The sequence below is a fragment of the Panthera pardus genome, unplaced genomic scaffold (assembly GCF_024362965.1).
Source record: "Panthera pardus isolate Hobbes unplaced genomic scaffold, ASM2436296v1 HiC_scaffold_17, whole genome shotgun sequence".
NCBI classification, from domain to species: domain Eukaryota; kingdom Metazoa; phylum Chordata; class Mammalia; order Carnivora; family Felidae; genus Panthera; species Panthera pardus.
In genome coordinates this window covers 128,444,669-128,472,040 of record NW_026526732.1, presented here as the reverse complement: position 1 = coordinate 128,472,040, position 27,372 = coordinate 128,444,669, and the positions used below count along the sequence as shown (strand labels likewise).

Here is a 27,372-nt window from a genome sequence, read left to right as displayed (position 1 = left end):
GTCAGGTTTCTGTTAAATGTTACCTGGTTAGAGAGGTTTTCCCTGGTCACCCTACCCACACAGCATCCCCTTCATCCCTCACCCTGTTTTACCCTGTTTTATATTTTCCTATTATATGCATAATCATACTATATAGTGCTTGTTTGTTTATGTGGGGTGGGGCCTAATGGTCTGCATTTCCAACCACCTCCCAGGGGATGCTGATGTTTCAGGTCTTCAACCCACACTTCAAGTAACAAGAAATTACATTTAATTCTCATTCTCTATTTGTTTACATTTAATTCTCATGACTCATGGGGCTCTAGGCTTTGACAATTCTGGTGTTTTCTTCTTTTTTTTTTTTAATTTTTAAATATTTATTGACAGAGAGTGAGAGTGACAGAGAGAGAGAGAGTGAGAGAGAGAGATAAAGAACCCTAAGCAGGCTCCTTGTTGCCAGCCCAAAGTCTGATGTGGGGCTTGAACTCACAAACTGTGAGATCATGACCTGAGCTGAAATCAAGAGTTGGAGGCTTAAATGACTGAGCCAATCAGGCACCCCTCAGTATTCACTTCTATGCATGAGAGGTGAAGGTGACATTTGAGGCCCCCCTGGGAGAAAGGGATTCTCCCATGTGGTTCATGCTCCTGAGCTCTGGGACAGGATTTTAACTTTGGAAGTTATTAATGAGTGATACCACCAAGACAGACAGGGAGGCAGAGAACAATTCCCAAGGAGAAGAGCCCCCTCATTAGCTTACAGGACATGGGCTCCAGCGTCACTTCAAATGTCTCCTTCTTGAATTCTGTCTTGGAGACTCCCGTGTAGAAGACAATGTTGCCTGAGAGATAAGCTGAGAGGGTGTAACGGTTGGGGCTGTTGTTCTGGAAGGTGATGGTGAGCTTGAAGTCTCTTCCCAGCACGGCTTTCTCCACTTCAAAATCCATGTCCACGTCAGACCTTGGTTTGACAATGCCTTCTGTGTTGAGGGACTTTTTAGCCCCATACATCAGTGCAGTTTCTAGAGCCAGCCTCTCTTCTTCTTGGCCTAGGAAAGAGGCAGAGATAATGATAGGAAAAAAAATAAATGCAATCCATCAAAGAGAAATTAATAAACACACAGTGTTGTCCTTGCTGGGTAGCCTCCATAAGCCACACAACTTCCCTTCAAGACAGGTGTGTCACCATTATTCCTATGTTACCAATTCTGCAAAGTCAGAATTCTGGTCTGACCAGGCTGCTGAGTTAGGTGGCATGACCAGGGCTTACCTGCAAGGGGGATGCTAACAGACTTGCTCTAAGGGCTGTTTCCCCAGTGCTGCTACTATGGGGTTCAGCAGGTAGAGTGGCACAATCTACCTCTTCTCAAAATAGTGGCATCAATTTGCTTCTCTCCCCAAATCTTAGCTAGAATTTGGGGATCTCTAAGTAAAGATTTTGGCAATAGCTACATCTAACCACTCCAGCTGGTGCTATACGAGTTTTCTCCTATTCATGGATCTTTCTGGTAAGACCTGTATTCCTCATCTCTCTTTCCACTTGGGTCTCTCCCCTTTGCTCCTGCTGAGCTGACCCCTGGGCAGCTGCCATTCTGCCCTCTACTCCTTCCCCTGTTGCCAGGTGGCCCCGAAAGAGTGCAGAGATCACTTTTCCCAAGCAGTGCACAGCCCCATCCACTCAGACATGACCAATTGTTAACAAGCCTTCCCTGCCAAAGGGCTCTAAGACCAATCTCCCGTGGGGAGCACTGGGTTCTCTAGTGCCTCCGGATGTTCACTGTGTTCGTTAGAGCCTGTCAGAGGTTCTGAGATTGAGCCCTAAGGTGAGGAGACTTATTTAACCAAGACTTCCCAAATTCATCTGACACTGAACACATTTGTTTTGAGGGGCACCTATTGGCATCTGGTGGTGCACCATATTTTCTAATGCAGTTTGAGATGTGTGTGCTGTTTTTAGGTAAATGTCTTCTGTTGGGATTTCCAAGGTGGCAGGGGAGGAGATGAAGGCGGGGGTGGGGCAGGGAGGAAAAGGGGTAAGTTCTGGAAGAATCAAACAATAGCTTTGTGCAGGTGTGGAAGCAAAACATACAGGTACAAGTCAAGCCTCAGGGTTTGCTCCTCTTGGCTCAGCTGGGCTGATATTTCCTTACAGAGCCCTGGACAAAGTGCTTGGCTTGAGGGGACAGGGCTTGAGGAGGTATGGAAAGATAGTCATTATTCTCCTTACCTCCTGACTACCTTTGGGTGTATCTTTGTGCATCGTGGAAGACACAGAAGCAAATTCTTTGACTTGTGAAAACTAGTCATGGAAATGTTTAGCAAAAAAAAAAAAATCACTTTGAAATAAAAATGCAAACTTTTAAATTCATTAATTTTTTAAAATTATATTTTAATGTATATTCATTTTTGAGAAACAGAGTGCGAGTTGGGGAGGGGCAGAGAGACAGGGAGACACAGAATCCAAAGCAGGCTCCAGGCTCTGAGCTGTCAGCACAGAGCCCGATGCAGGGCTCAAACTACTGAATGGTGAGATCATGACCTGAGCTGAAGTCAAAGGTTTAACAGACTGGGCCATCCAGGTGTCTCTAAATTTGTTAACTTTAAAATAATGTCTTCTACCTTAGTAATGAGATGCAATGCAGATGAAGAAGCCAATAACAATATCTACCACTGATAACGATGTGACAGGTATTGTGTTTAAGTGTGTGCTCGGCACTGTCTCATTTACTCCTCAGACAACTCTACAAGGCATGCACTATTGTTACTATCCATGTCCTTATTTGTAAAAAACAAAAAAAAAGGGTGCTTTCGTCAGAGGATTGTTAGGAGGTTAGAGGCAGTATGCGCATGAGAATCAGCAGCTACCAGTACTTTGCAAAGACAGAAAATGACAATAGGTGTTGCAAACAAGCTTGAGTGTGGTGTGTGTGTGTCTGTGTGTGTGTGTGTGTGTGTGTGTGTGTGTTAACAATTTCTCTCATTGTCAAGATTGCAAGAATGTGCCAGGAACAACTGGTGTAGGACAAGCATTGGCTAGCACACATGCTTACAGATCAATAAGAGGGAGATAATAATAAGGGGAATGAGGGGCCATGAAAAGGAAAGTTCAGGGAAATGTTTTAGCAGAGAGCACCTGGCAAACAGCTCCTTGAGAGAGCATTACTGATTACTGCTTTGGATGGCCACCAGATATGCATTTAGGCAAAATGCAGGAGGGGAACCCCAGCAGCCGGGGCCTGGTCAGAGAGTGCCACCTTGGTGGGGAGAGAGGCCAAGCTGGTCCCAATGAGGAGAAGGGGCTGCGGAAGGCTTGTGGTGAGCCACGAGAGACTTTCTATAGGGTCATGGACAGAGGTGCCTCTGGCCCCCCTCTGAGGATCAGCCGGCCCTGTGAGCAGGAAGCCAGGCCCACATAGGAGGCAGGGACGTCAGGGTCTCCCCAGAGCACTGCAGAATCCCCGTCTCTCTGCGGTTGTGCTTTATGATCTGACATCTTCCATAATTCAGGGCCATGAATTCAGTGCCGTGGGAGAATGATCGAAAGCCAGATTACATTTTTTGAGATTCCTCTGTGGCCTCCAGGAGCAAGGTCAAAAGCAGCTTTCCATTAGCTCAGATATAATGAAAGCCCCCTTTTATGTCTGTGGAAGTTTCTTCTCATTGTTCAGGTGTTAGCTCAGATGTCCCCTTCTCAGAGAGCACCCCCCTCCATTACCCTGTGTAACGTGTCCCCAAACCCAGCTCTCTCAGCTCTCACTGACACATTGCCTGGTTTTCTGTCCTTTTCCCAGTACTTGACTCTGCATGACATTATTTTCCCCACTAGAACCCATCTACATGTCCCCAGGACCTACGATCCAGCCTGGAACAGAGGTTCTGAAGGATGGAGAAGCACATTGGAGAGGCACATTGCTTTTATCCAGAGACAAAACTTTCATCTTTATAATAGATACGAAATAGTCCAGTTTGGGACATGTGATGTGCATGTAAGTTCACCTGTGAAAGTGTCACCTGCCTTACCATTCATTTGATGATTTGGTGCGAGTTGAGCCACTATAACGTCCAGGCACTGTACTAGGCTCCGAAGAGAAGCACAGCCCTTCCTTCACGGGTCTTGGACACAAGTGCAGAGAGATCACTGTACATGTGTCCATCACAGACTCTGGGGCAGACATTTGTGTGTGGGGCAGTAACAGGGGGGACAGACTCAACACCTCCTGGGGGCCGGGAAGTCTTCTCAGAAGGGTTTTTCTTTCCACAGTAAGAGCAAGGGCATGAAGACAGTGGCAGCCTGGCTCTGTGGATGACTGTCAGCAGCTCTCCTAGCTGCTGCTTGGGATGCCTGTGGATGTGGTCGGGAGGTGCAGCGAGGGAGCCCTAAAGGCAACTAGCAGAGGCTTGGCGAGCTCTGATTGGAATGCCCTTCAGGCAACAGGGGAGAGGAAGGGCTTTTAAGCAGCAGACTCAAATTTATATTTTAGATATGTCACTTTGGCAGCAATGCATGCATTAGACAGAAAGAAAGAGGATGTGGGGGGAAGGTGGAATTGGGAAGCTCCCGCAGGTAGCTGGGAGAAAAATACTCAAAGCCCGAGCTAAGAGTAGTAGTATTGTGATAATGATAGAACTACTGGCAGGAGCAGAAACTAACTCTTACTGGACACTTATTCTGAATGAGGCACTATGCTAAGGGCTTTCCACACCTGATACCTTTAAATTCTCAGAGCGTGGCCATGGTATAGAGATAGGACAGGAGGTGAATTTGAACTATTTCAAAGAGGACGTTTAGAAGGTTTGCTGCTTGACTACATTGCTAAATCTTGGGTAGGGGGGACTGTGTTCTCTTCACTGGGGTCGGGAGTGGGGGAAACATCTGGGCAACGGAGGAGAGAAGGTGGCATACGGGAAGGGTCTGTTTCAGGTTTCTAAGGGAGACTTAAGTGAATGTGGAGTTGAACAGAGAAGCTGGGCCAACGACACCGACTGGGCTGGGGGCGATTGGTAGATATGCAAATGTTAACATCAGCCTTGGAGAAAGAATGTAAAGTGGGTAGTAACAGCCCAAGGGTTGAGCCTAGACTAAGTAACCTTCAGAGATAGGGGAAAAAAGAGGAGTTTAGAGTTGCAGAAGGGGATAGAAGAAAGAGTCAGGTAAGCTGGGATGGAACCAGAGTGGAACAAAGAAAGGGAAGAGAGAAGTTCAAGGTCCAGGGCTGAGCAGTGGTGTCAAAAGGCACAGGAAACTGAGGCAAGCAGGGATCTGCAAACATTTGTTTCACTTCGTGATCAGGGGGTCTTGGCAGACTTGGGAAGAGGAACTTCAAGGTTCTGCTGCCAGTAGCAGAACTGAGGTATGCTAGGCACGAAATGAAAAGAAAAGGCCCCTGATAGGGCGCCAAGGGCGGGCAGCTCTTCCAAGATGTCTGGCCATGGAGGCCAAGAGGAAGAAAGAACAGGGTACGTTCAGTGGGGGATATATTGCTGAAAAAGAATTTCGTAACTTTTTTTTAAACGCAGGTGACACTTGATCCTGCTTAAATGCAAATGGGAAGGAGCTAACAGGGAAGGAGAGACAAAAATACGAATGACAGAGGGAATAATTGATGGAAGAAAAAGGAAATGGGATCCAGACACCATCATAAAAGAAGATAGATTGCCACACAAGTTTTAAGAATTCTGGTTTTCAAAATTTTATAGTTTCCTAATCTTATATATTTGAAAAGAGGTATAAAATTAATATTAAGCTTTAGTTCATCCAAGTGAAAAATGATCTTTCCACAATTTAGTTAATTAAAATAGTTAATTCCTAAATCTGGTAATAATTTCTATCTGTTTTTATTCATCTCCACATTTTAGTGGCCACATTCAGCATTTATGGGAGAGAAATTATATGATAGATTCAATAATGAGAATCAGAGTGACAAATGCATGACCATGGATGCCAGCAGTCTTTCCTAGGGGCCCGTGGCGATGTCTATAATCACTCAGTCTTTCCCGCCAGATCCCGGCACAGTCTCTGCATCCTTCTGTAAATAGCATCCAACTTGGTCATTCCTAAAGTCAGAATTTAAAATGCATCTGCCATTCTTGAGTAAGAGGCTAATTAACCTCCTGGGATCAAACTCCAGCCCAGAAGCAGGATGGGGAGTCTCTTACAGCTCTCTGTGAAGATCTAGGGGTTCTTCTGCTTGGACCAGACCCCCACACTGCCCACCTCTCTGAGCCTTGCCTTCTTGCCAAATTCTGGAAGCCTGACCCTCAGAGGTCTTTCTCATTCAGAGTTGGGACATTTTATTTCTCTTAATCTTGTGTCCACCCCTGGTCAAGCCCCTGACTCTGCTGTGGAGTTTTTTCTTTTTCTGGGGGGAAGGGGGTCTTTCTTTTTTGACATCTGACCCTGATTTGGCTTTCACTGCCACCTCCATAGATGACAGCTAATGAAAATGGTGCTCTGCTGTGTGGTTTAGACAAGACAGCTTGTTGTCTGGATGGCTCCCTGCAGGGTTGCCTCTTGCTCTCAACACTGTCTGCTCAGGACTTCCACACCAGGAGTTTATCTACAGTCCCTACTGGGCTGCCTTTTCCTGGAGAACTCTCTCCTCATGCTTCAGCTGGCCGATTCCTGTTTATCCTTCTGTCTCAGTGAGCCCATCACTAATGTCCTCCAGGATCCTGAGTCTGGCTTGGAAGTCCCCTCTCTGTGCCCTGCAGCATCTGTCCGCCCCTGTTCCAGGGACCTGCTGCATAACTCAGTGAGGGCTTGCTTCCGAGAATCTCTCCAGCTAGACTGTGCATCTTGTTCCTACATAGTGCTGGGAATATGGTGGGTGGTTAATAGCAAGTTGTTGAATGAATGAGCGAATAAATGTGTGTATATTGCTGCTAGTTTCTTTCTCTTTTTCTATGGACTTTTAGTTTTCCTTTCCCGGCCTCTTTGCCTGTAACTCTATTACAAGAGGGCATTACTTGTTTGTTTGGTTTCATTGTACTTATGGTTGAAAAAAACTCTCATTTCAGGAAAAAGCCAAAAAGAAAAAAAAAACCCAACTTTGTATCTATGTTGTGCAATGGATGATAACCAATAGAAGAGAATGAACCATTTCAGAAATGCAGCAAAATCTCACTAGTTCAGATGACAAAAATCCTGAATTTCTAATACAATGCATGAGAGTTCTCAATTCAGCAAGCTTTCTCTTTATAGTGCAAATTGCTTTTTTAAATAAGAGCAGAGAGACTGTCTAAAATATTTAAAACAAATTCTGCACTTCTTAGCACTTCAGGAATACTGATGAATATTTAGGTATATGCTAATTACTTGTCATTTCTATCCATTCAGTAAAATAAATGCCACTCCTAAGAACCTCTGCTGGTGAATCATTTGTAAAATATACTCCACATTCTCCATCAAGGCACCCAAGCTCCTCTACCTCCTCTCTACTCCTGACCTTGGGTGGCTTTGTCTCCAGTCACTAGGCATTCTGAACTGATGGCTTAGTAATGTCTTCAGGACCCTAAACACACACTACTTCACACCTCCATGCCTTTAGTCATTGATGTTCCCACTGCCTGGAAGCCCTTGTCTATATTTCTTTAATTGTGGTCTGTGACTTTTCTTATCTTAGTCTGCTTTTTCTGGATCTCCTGGTTGGACAGAGTGTCCTCCTTCTTTGTTCCCCAAGTTCCTTCTGCATGATGATCCTATCACTTTTCCAGGAATGGAAACTGGGTCCTGCTCACCATGGGGATCCCTGCCACCAAACCCAATTCCAGACATAGAGTAGGCACCTGGTACTGATTGAAATGGACTTGAACTCAACGGCTCCATTTGAAACCATCTACACAATAACTATTATTAACATTAACATTATTTTATAACTGAAACCTAATGGGCCTGAATTAGTGAGAATACACTGTCCTGTTAATATTGTATTATCTGTCTCAAGGGACTTTTGTGATAATTCAGTGGAACAATGTATGTGAAAATAGTTCATAAAGTACTAAACAAATGTGAATGGTTGTTTAAATTTCTGTAATTGAACTAAAATGATACTAGTTAGACAATGTTTTCTATTATTGGAAGTTAAGATTCTTTCATGTTTTTGTGCGCAAGAATACATTCTATATATTGTATGAAAATAGACATGACTTTAAACCAAATCATTTTCACAGGCCATGTGAAAGGGAATTTTGCTCAGAGCAAACAAACAAAGAGAACTACAAGGAAAATTGTGGATGTGGTGTGTTTACCTCATGAGAGTTTATAGTTCATTTTGCAGGACACATTTCATAGTGACAGTGGGGAAGTACCAAACAAGCTTGGGCAAAGAAATCTTCATTCAGTGGCAGTAAGTTACCTTCTTGGAATTTGTAGGTATCAGTAATATCCCTTATGCCATCTCCTCCAACTTCTTTGGTCACAATTAATTTCCCAATGTGGGTGGTATCAACGTTTTCAACCACATGAGTGCCATCTTTCTTGACTGTAATGTAAATGAGATCACTGTTGACCTAAAAACAGGAGAGGAGAGCATTAGCCATCATTCAATGTCCTTTCACCAAAATCTCTCTCAGGGATGTAGTCATCTGGGATCCCTACAGTTGACATGTTCCTTTCTTCAATAACATTGGATTCACAGGGCTGGACTCATTTTAAAATGAATCTCAAGGGCAGTCTAGCTTCCATTAGCCACCAGGTGTCATAAGTTAAGAGTATCTGGACTATTGATTGTTCAAGCATCAACCATTTCTTTCTTCCCTTTTTCTTCCTGGTGAATCCCACCTCCTCAGAATGAGCCAAAAGCACCAAGCCTGTTACTTGCTTTCCCAGACTGCTTTTAAGCCAGCAGTGGCTATGTGACCTACTGCCAGGAAGAAGAGGAAGTCTGCTGGGTGGCTTCTGGGAAGGATTCTCCTCCATTATAAAGGAGAGAGTTTGCCCTTTCCTTCTGGCTTTTGCATGTTTTCACAAGAAGCGACATGATGCTTGGAGCTTCTGTAGCCACCCTGGGACAGTGAAGAGAAATACCGCCAACAATACAAAGATGACCAAGTAGAAAGATAAGAAGCACATGAGGGCTTAGCAGTGCTGTTAAATATCTGAGCCAACCTTGGGACTGCTTCTTTTAGGACTGAGAAAAAATTATAGTTAAATTCCTCTTGTTTAAGTCATTTTAATTCTGTTACTTGCAGCTAAAAGCATTTTAATTGAAAAATTAGAAAATTTAGGCCATCAGGAAAAATTCAGGTAATTTTCTAGTGGTTCAGCAACTAAACCATGTTATTTGTGGTGTTTGGAAACAGCATCTTGGGGCCATGCTGGCTGACCCCCAAACTCTTCTGACATTCTGCCTTATACTCTACCTTTCAGAAACAATGTCTAAAGCTGTGCCTGAAGGCTGATTCCCACAGTGTCTCTTTTTATATTCTTTACAACCACTTTCTTGGGATCCCATTTACTAGCACGGGAGTGGGTAGGAAATACCAACTATGGTGCACTGTCAGAAGCTCCAGCTGAAAACAGTCCCTGATGTGTTCACAAAATGCTTTCTGAGCTGCAGATTCCTACTCTTTCAAATAGGGCGATAATAGCACCTTCCTCAGGGTGGTTGCCAGAATTAACTAAAAAGATGTCTGTAAATTACTTATCATAGGGCCTGGAGTGGATCAAACAGTCAATAAATAATAATAATAATAATAATAATATCATAAATTAATATATAAGTAGTACTGCCCAAATACTGTAGTGCTATAGTCTTAAAGATGGAAAAAATACATTTGGTCACTGACTGCCCTTGTAGGATTTACTTTCTAATAAAGGAGAGTCTGTGCATTAGAATCACCTGGGGAACTTTTAAAAAAATAGATGCCCAATCAAGGAGGTCTTGGGTGGGACCCTAAATCTATTATTTTTTTATATTTAATTTTTTAAATTTTATTTTAGGGAGAGAGAGAGCAAGCAGAGGAGGGGGAGGAGGAGGAGGAGGAGGAGGAGGAGAGAGAGAGAGAGAGCGAGAGAGAATCCTAAGCAGGCTCCATGCTCCCACAACCCTGGGATCATGACCTGAGTCAAAATCAAGAGCCAGAATCTCAACTGACTAAGCCACCCAGGTGATCCTACATCTATTATTTTTAAAAGAAGTTCTGAAATATTGTCTTGGACAACCAGACCTGAGCACCCCAGCAATATGGTACAATAAGTACCTTGCGGGGGAACGTCTAAGATACCATGGGAGCACCTGGGGCAGTGGGGTGGGCCAGGGTGGGCGTGGTTAGGAAGTAACAGCCAAGTTGAAAGCTGGAAGATGCATAGGAATTAGCAAGCTAAAGGATCTCATGTTAAGTGTTCATAGCCAAACAACCAAAACTCACAAAAGAACACAAGGAAATTTTGGGAGGGAATGGCCATGTGTAGTTCCTTCATTGTGGGAAGGGTGTCACATGTGTATGGGTATGTCTGAACTCATCAAGATGCATATGTGAAATGTGTGCAATCTTTTACATTAATCATACCCCAAGAAAGCTAAAGAGAATAAAGAAAAAAAAAAAGAAGAAAAAAACAGAATGGAGAGAGGAAGGTTGTGACAGATAGAGAGATTGGCCACTGCCAGGATATCTGAGGGTATTTGAGAGACACACTGGATCAGCTGCAAGGACCTTGGGTTCTGATCTGGAATGCATACTTTTAGAAACTTACATTCCTGCTTCTATAAAATGAAAATAATTATACTTGTTCTGCCAATTTCATAAGAACGTTTTAGTGAGATAGGATCTATGTGAGCATGGCATATAAACTTTAAAACTGAGTAAAAATATAATGGTTCTTATTAGGTAATGTGGAACTTGATGATAGAACCCTAACTTTCCAAATTGAGGTTAAGAAGAACTTTTTGCTGCTTTCTCACAAAATGCTCTGAATTTACATGAAATCTGACCTCTACTAAGGAGAAAACAAGTTGCCATCATTTATTGAATAACCATGAGGTTTCAGGGACACTTACAAATTATGTAATTTAAACCTCACAACCATAGACATCTGATAATAATATATATTATTATCTCTACTTTACAGATGAGGCTGCTAAGTGGGTCAAGAAGCTGTCAGCAAAGTGTGTGTAATCACATAGTTGGTTCCTGCTAGAGAATGAAAATCCTGGGCTGGCCCACAGCCTGTTCCCTAACCTTCAATCTGGGCTCACCCATTCCCTGACCTTCATCATGTATTGCCTTTTCCACATGCTCCTGCCAGACCATGAGTGCTGCCATGAGATGGTGAGATGGTTTCATGCCTGGGGTTCAGGTGGTTCCATGGGCCTCAGATGTCTGAGGGGTGATAAATGGTGGCCTTGTTCTTTAGCAGAATAACCATGGCTTCACAGCACCAGCCATAGAATATGAAAGGCCAAAATATGAAATCAAAAATAGGCAATGACAGAGCAGACACCTAAGGAATATTTATCATTTGGCGGGCGGGGGGGGGCGGGGGGTGGGGGGAGTTAAGGAAACTAAATGAGCTTCCTGAGAATTTTGGCTTTCCCTCTGGAGGAGACCATACAAGCCCAAACAGCTCCCTCCTCCACTTGCTAATTATAGCAACAATGCTGATAAATATCCTCTTAATAACAGCCCTTACAACAGTTTAGTTTTCCAGTGAGACAAGGCTAAATATGAAAGTGGCTAACTCATTGTTTCCTCTGGAGTATAGAGCTTAGGAAATTTATGTGGGCTAAAATCTCAGGCCAGCCCAGCAGTACTGTCCCTTGTGGAGAGAGGAGAGGAGAAACCCACATTTGAAATGGCTATTGCATATGTATGTCGGGCGAGTGTGGAGGGAAAGTATTCTTTCCAATTGACATTAGCAAGCTTTCTTTTTGGTTTCAGCCACCAGTGTAATGGTCCTCCATTTCGGCTGCATATGAGCCCCTGAGTGCTTAAAAGAGTACTGGTGATAACCTAGGGCACCTGAGTGGCTCAGATAGTTGACCATCCAGCTTTTGGTTTTGGCTCAGGTCGTGATCTCACAGTTCATGAGCTCCAAGTATAGCTCCAAGCAGACAGGGCAAAGCCTGCTTGGAATTTTCTTTTTCTCCCTCTCTCTCTGCTCCTCCCCTTCTCTCTCTCTCTCTCTCTCTCTCTCTCTCAAAATAAATAAATAAACTTAAAAAAAAGTACCAGTGATAGGCCCCCATCCAAGGCCAATTGCATGTCTGTGGTAGACTGTTATAAATACAGGTGATGCTGTAAAGAATATTGGACCTACACTGTATGACTTTAGGCAAGTTACTCAATATCTCTGAGCTTGGTTTTAAAATTCCCATTCTTGCAGGGCTGAAAGGTAGATTAGTACTGCTAGAGAAAGTCCTATGTTTAAGGGTAATTTCTTTTGAATGGAAAGGAGTCTTAGTGGCCTTCTAGTCCTATCCCTACATGTGAAGGGATGTGGTTATGCAGAATGTGGGCATCCCACCGTGAAACCCAGTGCTGGTTTCAGTACACCACACCTTTGCCTCCTTGTCACACAGGCACTTCCTAGTCAGCCTCTGCTGAGGTGCTGAGCCCCAGGGACTCAGCAAAGGTGGGCTGGGGCAGTGGGCTAAGGGTCCCCTCTCTACAAACTTCTGCTTGTGCTCGTGGAATGTGAGCATATGTCTACTGCTGGCAGAAGCTACAATTTTTACCAATAAGGATGGAAACTCTTCTCAGGGTCCAGGAAAATTTGCTTTGTTCACTCACTTTCAAGTAGAGATAACTACAAAATAGGCTGTGCAGAGAAAGTGATGCTCCTCTCTCTAGGGGCATATGGAGGCACTGGGTACCTGCTTGGTTGGAAAGCCTTTCTGGCACAATTGCCATCCGTCTACCCTGTGCTTGCCATTCCTTCAGCCTGTAGGGGTCGGCTACATGTTCAGGCACCTGTGTGTGCTCTCTGCTGCCCCATCCCTGGGCCTCATCTCCCGCCAGGACTTGCCAGCACCTGAGGGCACCATCTGGATCCTATCACTCTGAGACTGTTCTCAGCAGTGTACTCTGCATCAGATTTTGTTAGCTTGCTGGCTTGGTTCACTGACCCAACCATCCATCCATCCATCCATCCATCCATCATTCATTCAACAAGTATTTATTCATGACTACAGTGTGCTAGAACTTGCTTTCAGTGATGAGGATACGTTCGTGGAGCTTATATTCTAGAAGGGAGAGAAGGAATAATACTAAGGCAGGATAGAAGGATAAAAGGGCAGGAAGTGAGATTTTAGGTGGGGTTGGGGTGGGGGGAGTGAAGGCCTTTTTGAGAAGGTGACCTGTGCAGAGACCTGGATACAGGAAGGGGTCAGGCATGCAAAGTGTGGTGGAGGCTGGGGAGGGCTTTGCTAGCAAAAGGAACGGTATATATAAAGACTCAGAAACAAGAGTATGTTTGCATGTTGCCAGAAGAACAAGGTCAAGATGGCTGGAAGGAAATGAGGAAGGGATAGGGGTGGCAGGAAAGCCAGTGGCCAGATCACACAGAATCTTATAAAGACTTATTATGCAAAATTTTATTATAACAGTGGTGGAAATCCATTAGAAGGTTGGGGGCAAGGGAGTGATGTGTTTTATTTACAATTTTAAAGGACAGTTCTGGCTGATTTATGGAGAATAGACAGGAGAGGGGTAAGAAAGCAGAAGGGAGGTGGGCTAGGGGTCAAGTTCATAGAGCTCAGTGTTGTACCGAGCCCAAAGGGTAACAATGGGGATCACAGACCTGGGTGGACACATGGTGTTTTTGGAAGGTATTTCCAGCAAGATGCATGAGGAAGATTAAGAAGAGAAGCCAATCTGATTCCCAAATCATATATGGTAGTTGAATAAATAGAAAAATTATTTTAGATCAAATAGGAGCCCTAAGAATGGACTAACAAGTGGTAGTGAAATAACCTTGAGTTGAGAACTGCTGACCAAGAGCAAGGGAAGATGCAACGTAGCTTCTGAGCAATGGAGCAGTTATCCTGGCCCCGGGGGACTAGCTGTCATTGCTGCAAACATCAGCTCAGTGCCAGGGAGGGAAGGGGGAGTGTGCATGTGCAGGAATGTGCATGCATGTGCAAGTTTGGGATGGAATGGTGTGAAGGGGAGGACAGAGACAGTAAGAAGCTAAGATAGAAGCGAAGCAGCAACTCCCAAGCATTCAGTGGACATGGGAACTCAGGAGGGGACTCTGGACTTAGGACTGCTCTGCTCTCTCCCTTTAGAAGCTGTAGGCCACCACGAGCGAGGGAGAGAAAAGGCAGATGGGCTTCTAAAATGGAGGCCTTCTCAGAGCATGAGAAGGGAGGAGGGCAGAGAAGTGGGCATGGCATCAAGCCCTGGAAGAAATCCAGACACATGAAGAATACATTTCTACAATGGAGGAGGAGAGGGAAAGGGGCAGAGGTGGAATGCTTCCCATGCACATGCCTCTTTTTTTATTTTTTTCAATTTGAGTACAGTTGACACATGATATTACATAAGTTTCAGGTGTACAACACAGTGATTCAACTTCTCTATACGCTATGCTGCGCTCACAAGTGTAGCTCCCATCTGTCCCACACAGCGCTATTACAACATCATTGACTACATTCCCTGTGCTGTGCCTTTCATCCCTGTGGTTTGTTCTAAAACTGGAAGCCTGTATCCTCTGCTCCCCTTCACTTCTTATTTTGGATTCTGCTTTCACTGAAGGAGACCATGGCTCTGAGAAGATCAAAACACGTCAGCGAACATGATGTTTAATCCAGCCCGGAAGTGAGTAAGGAATGACCAAGAAAGTCAGCGAAGCGAGAGGCAAGAAAAGGCAAACTCGGCCGACCGCCTGGGGTGTCAACAGGCAGGCTTCCGCAGCCAGCGGATGGAAAAGGGAAGGAAGGATGTAGAATGAACCTGAGTCACGGACACTCTCATTAAAGTTAAATACGATGCCCCCCATGCGGTCTTACTCTGGGTACCCTTGAGAAAATATTCCTCACACACTTTGAACAGCTTGAGTGTCTCTTATAAATGGCTCAGCCCTGGGGCTCAGCCCGTGCCAAAGCAACAAATTGTATGCTCTGTCAGACAAGTCTGCAGTGGCTGAGAGAAGAGTAATTATGATCTGTGAATCCCGATGACACGCATAACACCCCAATCTATATTTAATAATAGCAAAAAGCGTTTGCATTAACAGCTATTAGGCAATGCACTCTTGGAGAGAGGTCTCCTTCTTTGCAGCAATAAAGCACAATAAAAATATGAAAACAAGTCTTTGTGAATTTTAGAGTGATTTCCCATTAAGAGGTTCTCCCAGCATCGTAAATTATCAGTTGGCGGCTGGGGAGGTTGGGAGAAATCTTCAAATCCCAAAGTGAAATCGAGGGGATGAAATTCTAAATATGGTCTGCCTGTTTCCCCCAGGCTTCTAGCAACTGCAATGGTAGTTTCCGTGGAAGAAATACTGTTCCCTTTGCGTATTTCAAATGCCCGATCTTGTTGTCTAAATATTCACACTTCCTAATGTTTACTTCCTAAATGTTTACTTCCTAAACATTTCTGGATGCTGCCTCCACTTTCCCTGCTCTGCTGTTGTCATTTGGGGGGGTTCAGGCCCCTGCCTTCTCAGGTGGGAATGGAGAAAGCACAGCCTCCCAGCTCCCCTTCCCCCACCCCTCCGAGGCACCACCTTCAAGTCCAGGCTCCTTCGGGCTTATGTCTCTCCCCTGTGGTGGAGGGGAGTAACCATTTCTGAGGATATAAAGTCCCCACTTCCAGTTCCTTCTGCCTTCATCTTTGACACCCCTGATGCATCACTTTTTGTGAGTCTGCACAGCTTGTAATTTCCCATACACACCATCCTGATGCTCAATTTGTCCCCTCTGCCTAAAATTCTTTCCTTCCTCCGTCATCTTTCTTACCCCCTTGGCCTCCGTGTGTTCCCACAATGCTCTGCTCATCCACTGTGGCTATCACACAGGTGTCATTATTGTCTGCCCTCATATCACCCTCCCTCCCTGGACCATGTCTTATGGCCTTTACTGTCCTACTCAGTTCCTGACCCATATTTCTCAACTAACAAATCTGCATGTATTAAATATAGATCATTTATCACCTACATTGCTTATCTGACAATTAGTTCCACCGTCTCTCGTATTACTGTTATTTAACTTTTGATGTGCCTTGTGTACTGTCACCTCCCATCAAGAATCTATATTCTTAAGGGAAGAGGCTTCTGAATTCCCCACAGGACAGTGCCTGCCACATATTTATAACAGGTATTTATTCATTCCTGAGTAGTAATAGAGTGTGATGGTTACTGGCATGAGCATAAGTACCTGCCTGGTTTTAGATCTTAGCATTATTATTCATTAGTTCAATGAATGTAGAAAGGTTACTTAACCACTCTGCCTCAATTTTCTTTTCTGTAAAATGGGAAGAATCATAATACTGATTTTATTTTATTTTACTTAAATGTTTATGTATTTATTTTGAGAGAGAGTAAGCAGGGAAGGGGCAGAGAGAGAGGGAGGGAGAGAATCCCAAGCAGGTTCTGCACTGTCAGTACACAGCCCGATAAGAGGCTTGAACTACAAACTGTGAGATCACGACCTGAGTGGAGATGAAGAATTGGATGCTTAACCTACTGAGCCACCTAGGCGCTCCCATAATACCAACTTTAAAGGGTGACTAAGAGCCTCAAATGGTAGGCAAAGTGATTACATAGTAAGAACTCAGTATACAACAGACATTACTCCCCTGAGTTTATTGGTGAAACTATACTCTGGGCAAATCCTGCCTCTCAGCCTGTCACATGTTTCTCTGCTCTCTACTCCCTGCCCTCAGCAGCCTCCCAGCCTTCTCCTTTACCAACACCTCTTATATCTAATTTGAATTTTAGAGATCTCCTTGGAGTAATCTCCAACCACCTCATCTGCTTCTAGTCCCCATCCACATCTTCCAGAATTTCAGACCCTTCACCAAAGTGTCCCCATCAACCCATTAAGTGTGCTGCCTCCAGGCTGCCTTTCCCTCCCCTCCATATTCCAGCAACTTGGCTCTCCCTCCCTGTGGACGGAGGATGGCCTGGAGTGGCAGAAAATGGGTTGCAGTTCCCAGACTAACACCATGTCTGGCGTGCATTTGATTTTGTTTTTACATGAATAGCTAGGTTAGTCTGGGAGTGAAGCAGTATGCTCTGAAATTTCAATTCATGGACTGTCTCTACCAATCTTTAGCTGAAAGATTCACTTAGCCACTTAATTTCTTAGGAGCAGTTGATACCTATTTCATGGGCATGAAAAACTAAGGTAAGGTTAGTAACGCAATTGCTTTTCAAGGAGAAAATCCTAGAATATCAAAGAAAGAAAAAAGTGAAGTAACAACTGCATTTTAATTTAAGAGCCTAGAGGTTGGAATGATGTCTAGTTAACTTTGTAGACATGAAACACATGCCATGTACCTGAGAAATTTAGAAGTAACAACCTGGTGTATTATTTTTCAAGTGTTAACAGGTTGGGGAAGAAAGCACTTTTCTACAGTTTTTCACTTACCTCTGCAAAAACAAAGGGTGCATCAAACTGGAAGCAAATATGACCATGCTTAATGGCTTGAACAGAGGCTGGACCACACCGATACATCCCTGCATCACACAGAGGAAGGGAAGTATGAGTTTGTCATCTTCAATTCTGTCCAGACACAGATACAGGCTCTGTAGAGGCAAGTGTTCCCAACTTCATTGCTGAATTAGCCCAAATGCTTCCCATGGTCAGAGAGGGCAAATGACCAACATGTGTAATCAAGATGGCTTTGTTGGAAATGCCTCCTCAAAAAAAAAATTTGAAGCCATGAGAAGCATACAGGGCATCACTATTTCTGTGTCTGTTCTTCCACCTACAACACATACTCAAGTGTGTTTGTACCGAGCTGTTTGCCTACATAGGCTTGATCCTTTTACAACCAACTGGTGTTTGGAATGTTGGAAAGGGTAATGTGTCCCTAGTGGTTGTGTTGTTATTTGTTTTGATTCTTGGTTTTTGGTTTTGGACATTATGGACATATGTCAAGTGTTAAATAGGGAAATTTGGACATTAACCACACATGTTGATCAATGCCCAACATGCATTCAGGAAGTTAGTAGGTATATGAATACTTTGATAAAGTTCCTTATTTTAACCAGCTAACTCTAGTTAATAAGAAATTAACTGCCATTAGTCATCTCTGATGTCTCCTCATGATATATGATCCAGAACACCAGAAAGTGTTGAACATTCTTCCTCAAAATCCAGCATAAATAAAGCATAAGAGACTCTTATGAATAAGTAATGAATGTTTATGGATATATATGTATATATACATACGTCAATATCTCATATCAACACCTGAGGAAGTAAACATAATGTCCCCAGGCCACTGATGTTTATCATCATATTAAAGAGAAATGGAGGCTTATGATGTGATTTTATAAAAGTCTGGGGGAGGTCACAGCTGCCGCTCATTGCTTAGCATAGCCTGTAAGTTAGATGACAAATACATACTTAAGTTTTGGAAGAAATCAAACAACATAAAAAGAAATCAGGTTCTGGGAAAACAACAATTTAAAGGATGATCTGTAACTATTTTTTGAGTTCCTTATTTTCTCTACTGCCTTATATCTTATAACTGTATATCACAGAGGGCTGAGGTATATTTTAGAGCCTAGCAAAAATGCTTACACAGATATATTTTTTTCTCTTGTCTTCAAAACTGCTTATCAAAGCAAGAGTAGATGAATTATATATGTTAAGTTTTGTGCTTTTTAAAAATTTTTTTTTTACCAGTTATAGAATAATCAGGGGAAAGCCAGCCATTGAAAGGAAATTAAACCTGATTGACAGGCAGCTAATACTGTACATGTGCCCAGGAAGCACACTTTTGATGTTGGTTCCCAAAGGGAGTGTTTCCCACACATCAAAAGCAATCCTAACAGCAAAATAAAGATGGCAGTGAAAGAAGTTCCCTGAGGGAAGATGCAGTTTTACCATCACTGTTTTCCTGGGGGGTGCTGTCGACGACTTGCCAACCTCCAAATCCAACAGGAAGATCAGACCTTTTCATCCAGGCTTCATTCCAGCAGTGGTAGTTCCTGAGAAAACACCACTCTGGTGAGATTAAACTTCCCATCCCATTCAATAAAAAGTTGACCAAAACTCCTGCAAATATGCTATATACAAATTGCTGGAATGGCTTAAACCAAATTGAAGACTCCGAGAGATATTCTGGCCTTGAGTTTGCTGGGAAGATGCATTCCATTGGCACCATGGGAGGGCACCAGGTATCTGAACATGGCTCTTTCCCTCTAATATCAGTTTCAAGACCACCCAGAGCATTAAACAGGTTTTTTTTAATGTTTATTTTTGGGAGAGAGAGAGAAAGAGAGAGAGAGAGGGTGAAAGAGAGCATGCATGCATGGGGGAGGGACAGAGAGAGAGACACACACAGAATCCAAAGCAGGCTCTGTGTTGATAGCACAGAGCCTGACACAGGGCTCGATCTCATGAACCATGAGATCATGACCTGAGCTGAAATCAAGAGTCTAATACTTAACAGCCTGAGCCATCCAGGCACCCTAAACAGTTTTGATCTTAACCACTCTCTGCTTTAATGAAACAGAAAGCACTATGTGCTAAACGGGTAGAAAAGAAAAGTTAATTGAAATAGAAATACATATACGTTTGAATTTCTTTTATATTTATATTTATGCATATTAGATTTATAAAAAGCATATTTCCTGTAACAATTAAGCAATAAAATGCTTGTGTTTATGGGCTTAGGCCATTGCCATAGAAACTATAACATTAACTCCTGATTATAATTGTCTCAAATTTGTGGTAAATTTCCATTTGGTGTCCAACAAGAATAAAAAGATGTCAGAACAAGTATCTCTTTACCCTTTATCAAAGGTGGTCAGTCTACGAGCTGAGGGTCATGCAAAACTTTTCAGAACTTCGCATGTGACCCTTAAGACAAAACCATGGAATAAAATGGTATCACGAATTATATTGTTATGTCCTTGGAAAGACCTGAAATTATATGACAGTATAGAAAAAAATGAGAGCACGTTAACCCGTCCGTGCTATAGAAAATATTCATATAGTAATAACAATTTAACGGGGTGAGGTAGTTCTTGCAGTCTTTGTTTATAGCACTGTTGAATTTCAAATCCAACTACAGTTATCCTTTGCCTAAATGTCCTTCAATGTCAGGAATTCGGACATGTTCCCATCCCTGAGTTCGGCTCATCTTTGATTGGCTCAAGTCAGAGTTATTGATTTAACAATGTGCCCTTTATGTACCAGACTAGGTGCTGGGGATGTGTCAATGACCAACACATAGGTTCTTGCCCATAAAGACCCTCATGATCCAGGATGAGTGACAAATAGGTAAACCAATTTTCTGTGAGGCTTAAACAAGATAATGCATATAAATGCCTGGAATGCAATAAGTGCCCCAAAATAGTTAAGTCTCAGACTTTTAAAAATAATTAGTAGCAGTGGTTTTAGCTACAGTGGAAATTGGTTTGGGATGCACTGAGGTCTCAGTGGGGCAACTCTCAGGGTGTGAAGAAAAGCTTCACAGCAGGAGTGATATTTGAGCTAAGTCCTGAAAAATGTGGGAGTTTAGAAAGTCAAGAGATGAAAGAACAAAATTGTGGAGGCATGAAATAGCCCACATGGCAAGTCTGGGGGACTGCACACTGTTTGTTGCGGCATGAGGGCGCCATGCTCCCATCTCTGTGTGCATGGGGGAAGGAGGGGTGGGAGGCAAGCATGGGCAGGAAGTCACAAAACTGACAAATAGCATAGCACTCACTGTGTGCCAGGCACTGTTGTCAAACTTTTATGTTCATTGGTACATCTGATGTTCCCATACCCTATTAGAAAGGTACTATTATTCTTAACTCCAGTGTGCATGGGAGAAAACGGGAACACAGAGAGGTTAAGAATCTTACCTGAGGTCACACAGCTGGTTAGCTGTGGAGCTCTGGGGCCCATGCTCTTAAACCATGAGCTATGCCATAGGGGAGGATGAGACTGTGAGATCCTTTTATCACAAATCAAATAATTGAGCTCTATTCTTGGGCAAGTTAAATTTGCAGATCTGTCTTTGTGGAAGGTGGGTGGGGTGGCAGGATGGGTGACAGAGCTGAGGTGGCCTCCATCCCTTGGGAGGGCAGGGAGCCATGGGCGGGTACTGCCGACAGGCTTGTGGTGGTGAGGGAGATGGATGAAGGAAGGAAGACTTTCATGTTTCCAGGGAGTATGCTGGCTCCATTTACCAAGACTGAATGAAGGAGGAAGAGAAGACGGTTTGTGTTGGGGTGTGTGTACTGGGTGGGTAACAAGTTCAATTTTGGACGTGATGAACTCGGGTGCCCATGAGAAACCCAGGAAGTGAAATCCTAGAGACATTTTTCCGTGCACAAGTGACACTCGGGATTGGACAAGTTATTGGTGTCTGCACTGCTGGTGGAGGAGAGTGAGGACAGAGCCAGAGGAGGGGAGCACGGGGAGCACAGGTTTCTCCCCTCAGAGTGATCTAGGTTGTGAAGATAGGGCAGTGGCTAGAAGGTAATGCAACACAGGGAGGATTGTTTTGGTGATTTTCACATTAGAAGAGATTGTTGTGCCTACAGAGGAGGAACAAGTGGACAGGAAGCAGGAACAGAGAATAGGAGATGGAATAAAAGATGGGAATACAAAGAGCACAGGAGGATGAGGTGGAGAGCCAGACCATGCATGGGTGTGGAGGCATTGTCCGCAGGGGGAGGGAGATGTAGATGTAGGTCAAGGTCAAGGTGTGGAGGTGTTGGACAGGCACATGAGGTTGGTTCCCACTTGAGAGCCTGCATCTTTGCACTAAAGCTGGAAGGAAGGTCACTGTGAGCTTAAACACGACTGCTCACCTCCCTTCAGAACAGTGAAAGTGCATCATTAGGCAGAGAGATCCAGTGAAACAGCAATGAAACATTTGCAAAATCCCAAATGGACATAGTCCTGCTTCCTACACAATCCGTGTGGGCAATCTGTGTTTAGCAATCCTGGCTCTTGCTAAGATTCCACTGTTACACCACTACCCTAGATTAATAGATGCCAGAATCTCCTTATTTAAATTCAAATACCCTGAGCCAGGTTAGCCTTGAACAAGATAAACATGCTTTGAGTTTCAGATCTCAGATAAGGAACTGAGGTTGGGGCTGGGCCTTAGACAGTGGGTGGTAAGCCAATGGCTGTGCTCTCAGGCCGGCCATGAACAGAGTGGGAGGGTGCTACCTCCGAAGCCATGGGGCTTTTTTTAAATCATGCCATTCTCTCTGCTGAAGAATAGCCAGGGAGAACTCATGCCATGAGAGTTCACTTTGGGCTGGATGTTAAGTATTTCTGGTTACACATGCTTGTCTTTGATTTCAAGGTCCACCGTGAAAGGGACTAATATTTACAGACATTTCTGAATTCCATTTCCTTGCTCTGCAGGTTGGGAAATACATATGCTTCCTGAAAGGTTATTTTAAAGTTTTTTTATCTAGATCTGTCATGGTCTTTCTGTTTTCATCTTGTAATTTCATTATGCATTCGTAACATGAGTGATTCACTTCTGGGGTTCTGTCTGGTTCACCGTCACATTCCCAGCACTAAAGCTAGCCCTTAGGAATTGCTTGGTTGAAAAGCAAGGACAACCTTTAGTAAGTGTAGGACATCTCCAAGGCAGGTGTAATTAAACTCTTGTTTGTTTGTTAGCTATTAAGATTCACGGTTTTATATTTTTCTCAGAGGCTTCATTTGAAACCTGACTTCTCACTCTACAATCAGAATGCACAGTGTCACTTTAAAGGTAAAAGAAAATTATAAACCTTCAAAGTGATCTAGTTTTCTTGTTGCTGGTTTCTAAAGAAGTGGTGTGGAAATTAAAATAAAGCCCTCATTTCATTGAGAGCTATTTAATCAAGTTGAAAATAACTTTTTTGAGGGAGAATAACGATGGGGGTGACAAGTGACAAGTGCTTTATGTTACTTTTTGTCTGTTTCCTGCAGTGACAGCTAGTGATTTCTAGAACTTCTTTCAAGGATGCTAATAACTCAGCAGAATTGGTACAAAGGACCCACAGAATCTTCACCAAAGGCAGATCCTCACTGGAAAAATAGCATCATGCATTGCTGAGGGACCTTCGGAGGGACTGTCATAGCATTGGTTTAGTTTATCCCTTCAGTAAACCCCTTTCCTTGGAATTTATATGCACCAAATAATCTTTGCATAGGTGCAAAGACAAATATATCTGAATGTTCATCCTTGTGTAATTTGCAAGAAGAAAAATCAGAAACAGCCTAACTATCCAATATGTGATTGTTTTGAAATATGAAACAGAATTTATTCAGCCACAGAAATGCAGATCTACATTTATTAGGCAGGATAGATACTTATGGCATATTAAATGTTAAAAATCATACTCCAGAACACACACAGTGTATGTGTTCATTGTACATGTAGATATGCGTGGAAGGCAGAATTTTAAATGACCTTCACTCTTGTATAATTTCTTCCCCTTGAATGTGGGTGAAATCTATGAATAGAATGGTGTATCATGCCTGTGATTATGTTACTTTATGTGGCAAAGAGGATTTTGCATATGTAATTAAGGTAATTAATCTGTTCACTCTGAGTTAATTAAAAGGGAGATATCAGGGTGGGCCTGACCTAATCAGGTAAACTCTTTAAATCTGGGTGTAGAGGTCAGGGACAGAGCAAGGTGGAGACCTGAAGCAGCAGAGACATTCTCCTACTAGCCTTGTAAAAGATGGAAGCTTCCATGAGTTCTACAGCTGCAAGGAACTGAATCTTTACAAGAAACTAAAAGGGCTTCAAAGAGAGCCCGGAATATCACATGGGACCACGGCCCGAGCTTATGCTTTGATTGCCATTACTTGGGACCTTGAGCAGAGGACCCAGTTAACCTGGCCCAAACTCCTGACCCAGAGAAACTGAAAATAAACTTGTGTTGTTTTAGACTGCTAAGTTTTTTGTAATTTGTCATGCAGCAATAAAAAAATGAATATGATATGCAAAGAGACATATCAAAGGATACTTAAGGAGATACTGGAAATTTTCTGGGCAGTTAGAATATGGATGACTGACTTCTGTATGATTTTTTCAGCAATGTTTGAAATTTTTATAATAAACATGCACTAGTACCCCCTTCCCCCCTCCAAAAAAAAAAAAAATGTAAGTGCACAGTTCAAAATTTGCTCTGGTTCTAACCACTGGCTCAGGTCATATCTACAGTTGCTAGAGCCCATGGGATGTTGAAGACATAGAGAACACAGCTGAGATCTAGATGGGCTTTGGGGCTCTGTGTTCTAGATGTTCAAAGACAATGAAGTGGATAATTTAACAAGGAGACCTTTACCGCCTTTAACTTGGCTAACTGCTTAAACACTCCACAGGGTCATCTCATTTACAATCTGTCCAGGAAGTTTTCACTAAAAGGGAAGAAAGAGCTGTGGGCTTGTAACCCTGTTTTTGCAGCTTTATTATGGTTCAAGGGAAGGTACAAATAGGATCGAGAGAAAGCCCTAGAGGAGATGTGTTGGACCAACTTCAAGTGTAAACCAAATATTTGAATTCTTTTATTTTAAAAATGACAGGGGGTGGAAGACAGATACTTATCTATCTTGCAAATTGTGTATTTGTAGCAGATGGGCACAGCCCCACTTCCCTGGCTCATTTGTTATACTCTTAATCCAGGCAATGAGATTGGTGACAGAAATGACAGCACACCCTGAAATTGTTTAGATCTGGCCATTCCAATGGCGGTAGGCATGGGGTGGGGTGGGAATTGTTGAAAGAAGTAGGGACAAGTTGGTGGGTTCTGAGGCTTGTTTAACAAGACATTCCAAAGAGGAAATGAAAGCTTGGACCAAGAAAAAACTTGTCAGCTAGGAAAGGTAATGAAGCAAGACAACAAAAAGGAATTATTCAGAGAAAGGGAGGCATGCTGGAAGAATCTTTTATGGTGCTGGGAGCTGGGAGCTGGGAGCACTACCCTACTTTAGAATGCAGCTGTTCATAGTTAGGGGCTGTTGAAATACTAAAACCAGGAAGGGACATTTAAAATCTTGCTGGGGTTGTCATTCAAATTCAGAGGTCCAATCAGGGGGAGACCCGGCTAGTGTCACCCCCCCATCTCCCCAAAGAAACCACCTGCCCACCAAGAAAAAAGAGAAGTAATGAAGGTATTTGTTTTGCATGTCCTTTGCATTGGAGGGGTCCTCCGATGAGAAAGTAGTTTAAGCACAGTCTGATGTAGCATGAGAGATGCCATTAGAGGGGGGTTGAAGATGGGGGGTGGGCTTGGGAATGATCTGTAACTCCCAAAATGAAGCTATGAGGTGCATTTATAGAAGAGGTGATGCTCAGAATAATTAATAACTGCTCAGAAACAGACATGAATCAACTGGAAGCTGCAACCAATCAGAAAGGACACTCAGCCTAAATACTGTATGTTCCTAGCAGTATGTATAGGATAAATGCCAGCTCAGATGTATTCAATTGGGTATACTGTACCATAGTACCTAAGAAGTTTGTTTCCATTTATGAAGTTTTCTGGGAGTGTGTCTTTCCTTAGTCCTTAGCCTTTCCACTCCCTTCTTAAGCTTCCAGGTACTGGTTTCTTGCATGTTTATTGAGAGCATTTTATAGCAGCTTTATTAATAATAATTTTTTTAAAATTTGGGGGATGATCACATAGATTTCTTTTTTTCTCTTCTTTTGATAGTTTCCCCTCTTTTTTTTTAGTGTTTATTTATTTTTGACAGAGAGAGAGACACAGAGCACGAGTGGGGGAGGGGCAGAGAGAGAGAGGGAGATAACAGAATCTGAAGCAGGTTCTGGGCTCTGAGCTGTCAGCACAGAGCCCGAAGTGGGGCTTGAGCTCAATAACCACAAGATCGTGATCTGAGCCAAAGTCGGGCACTTAACCAACTGAGCCTCCTGGGCACCTCTCTCTTTTTTTAAAAAAGTTATTTATTTATTTATTTATTTATTTATTTATTTATTTAAAGCACACAAACATAGGAGTGGTAGAGACAGAGGGAAAGAGAGGATCCCAAGCAGGCTTCACTGCCAGAGCAGAGCCCAATGAGGGGCTTGAACTCTCAAAATGCAAGATCATGACCTGAGCTGATGCTCAAATGACTGAGTAACCCAGGTGCCCTGATACCTTCCCCTGTTTTGATTATCTGTTTTACTTTTCTCATTGTGGCCCCAGAAAAAGGGTAAGATAGAGAATAAAACTAAATTTGGCAAAAACAAAGCAAAAACAAAACAAACAACTCTTAAAATGCTCAGGAAGTAGATGTCATCTGTCCATATGACCCGCATTTGCCATTACTTCTTAGCAGAAGGCTCTCTGTAACTCTTCTGGGTTCCCTGTGCTGGATTCAATTTGAACATAAGGCCCTGTCCACCTTTACTACTCTCTCTGGCATAGAAAATTAGGAATTGATATCCCATCTGAAAATGAAGAAAAAATTGGATTTTGAGAAGATTTGTTTTGGATAACTCTAATGTATAAAAAATGCCTATAATAAATCCTGCCTAAGTTTATCCATAATCATTGAAGGGATTTAAAAAAAATACAGCCAACAGTCTCAATAGGTACCACAATTATCATTTTGCATTATAAAGCTCTTTATGAATATAAAATTCTAAGGTTGATAGCTCTTATTTATACAAGGTTTTCTAGAGGTCTTATTAATCATCAAAAGAAATTAATACATTCAGTATAGACTTCATGGTGTATATTTTATTAGCTTCTTTTTTTAATGTTTATTGTTTACAGACAGAGAGAGACAGAGCATGAGCTGGGCAGGGGTAGAGAGAGAGGGAGAGACAGAATCAGAAGCAGGCTCCAGGCTCTGAACTGTCAGCACAGAGCCCGATGTGGGGCTCAAACTCACAAACCATGAGATCATAACCTGAACTGAAGTCTGACACTTAACCAACTGAGCCACCCAGAGGCCCCTATATTTTATTAGCTTTTAATTATGTAAAAACTGGTAAATATTGAATGGTATGTATGATGACTCTCTTAGGCAGAATTTATGAGTAACCAAAACGTGATATTTTTCTTATTAATGAAAATATCTTAGTGCTTTCTATGTGATTTATCAGATGGCTCTCACTTTCTCTTGAATTTTAATTTTCTGAGATGTATTTGTAGTAGCCTTTGATTTTTTTAACTTCTCAAACTCCCTCCTTGCTTTCTCTCAAGTGGATGTTGAGTATATTGGGGACTTCAGGTCCTCTTTGAAGATATTCTCTTATAGGACTATCATAGGAAAGGGAAGTCTACGGAAATGATTTTCAACCTTCAAAAAACAA

The 27,372-nt window shown here is 42.8% G+C and overlaps 1 protein-coding gene across 2 annotated transcripts in view; it reads right to left on the bottom strand.

The window, feature by feature from the left end:
* Positions 1 to 27,372, bottom strand: part of F13A1 (coagulation factor XIII A chain) — a 245,345-nt gene that overhangs the window by 109,828 nt on the left and 108,145 nt on the right. For both annotated transcript variants that reach the window (XM_019419828.2, XM_019419830.2), the window contains 4 exons: positions 18,978 to 19,081; positions 17,511 to 17,599; positions 8,334 to 8,487; positions 741 to 1,028 (listed from right to left, as the gene is read on the bottom strand). In XM_019419828.2, the coding sequence (XP_019275373.1) occupies positions 741 to 1,028; positions 8,334 to 8,487; positions 17,511 to 17,599; positions 18,978 to 19,081 (635 nt within the window). The remainder of the gene's footprint in view (positions 1 to 740; positions 1,029 to 8,333; positions 8,488 to 17,510; positions 17,600 to 18,977; positions 19,082 to 27,372) is intronic.